At 53.8% G+C, this 1,051-nt stretch overlaps 1 protein-coding gene across 1 annotated transcript in view; it reads left to right on the top strand.

Annotated features, from left to right (window-relative positions):
• Nucleotides 1-316: 316 nt before the first annotated feature.
• MRGBP (MRG/MORF4L binding protein) overlaps nucleotides 317-1,051 on the top strand; it is a 5,812-nt gene continuing 5,077 nt past the window's right edge. Inside the window, exon 1 of the mRNA XM_009998729.1 lies at nucleotides 317-587. Coding sequence (XP_009997031.1) covers nucleotides 317-587 — 271 coding nt within the window. The remainder of the gene's footprint in view (nucleotides 588-1,051) is intronic.

The following is a 1,051-nucleotide window of genomic DNA, read 5'->3' as shown; positions in this document are numbered from 1 at the left end:
CTGATCACCTAAGCAACAGAAGTCCTGTTTCCTGCCTGTGTGTCTAAGGATACCTAACAAGTAAAAAAAACCCCAAAACCTATCACCGAAGGAATGACACATTCTCTTTCTTCCCAAAGAAAGTGGTTTATTACACTTTAAATGGTGGACAAAGCTGGCAGGTTCTGCATCTTTCAAGCACACCTGGTGCAGTTATTTGTTAAGCATCAACGTCGGGTTGATATGACACGATCCTGTTGTGACAAGGACAAGCGGTTTGAGGGTTTGAGGGCTCAAGACCCTTCTCCAGCACCACCTTCCCCCTTGGCAGCTCCTCATGCCAGAGGAGGACGGGCCAGGAGGGCGAGCGCTGGGCTGGCCAAGGTTTCCAGGCCCCTCTCTGACCTCCCAGGGCCACCAGCCCAACCCTCTGGCCCTCCCAACCGCAGAGGAACAGGCACCGCTGTGCTGCCTCCGTGCCCGGCCCAACAAACCCGAAAGCTGGACGAGGGTGGATGAGGAACTTCTTGGGGGAGCCTGGCAGCTATGTCTGGTTGCTGAGGGAAGGGACCCCCGTGGTGGTGGGATCTTTGAAGCGTTTGGTCAACGTGAGGTAAGTTCAGACGGGTGGTTGGCAGGGCTTGGCTGCTTAAGGGCAATTAGTTTGAGGCTGAGCAGTAAGATAGGGGAACAACCAGGCATTGGAAACAGGAGGTTTGAGCTAAGTGAGGCAGCCAGCCCAGGCAGCCTCGTGGGGTTGTTTGGGTCAGCCAGAATAATGTTCTCTGGGTGAATTGAAGGGTTTGGTCAACGTGAGGCAAGTTCAGACGGGTGATTGGCAGGGCTTGGCTGCTTAAGGGCAATTAGTTTGAGGCTGAGCAGTAAGATAGGGGAACAACCAGGCATTGGAAACAGGAGGTTTGAGCTAAGTGAGGCAGCCAGCCCAGGCAGCCTCGTGGGGTTGTTTGGGTCAGCCAGAATAATGTTCTCTGGGTGAATTTTGCTGACTGTAAGGACGCACAGCTCTGGAAGTCATAGAATCATAGAATCTTAAGGGTTGGACCCCCCCCCC

Source organism: Chaetura pelagica, unplaced genomic scaffold (assembly GCF_000747805.2).
Source record: "Chaetura pelagica isolate M959 unplaced genomic scaffold, ChaPel_1.0 scaffold275, whole genome shotgun sequence".
Lineage (NCBI taxonomy): Eukaryota > Metazoa > Chordata > Aves > Apodiformes > Apodidae > Chaetura > Chaetura pelagica.
Note: the sequence above shows the minus strand (reverse complement) of the source record. Positions and strands in the feature narration are given on the sequence as shown.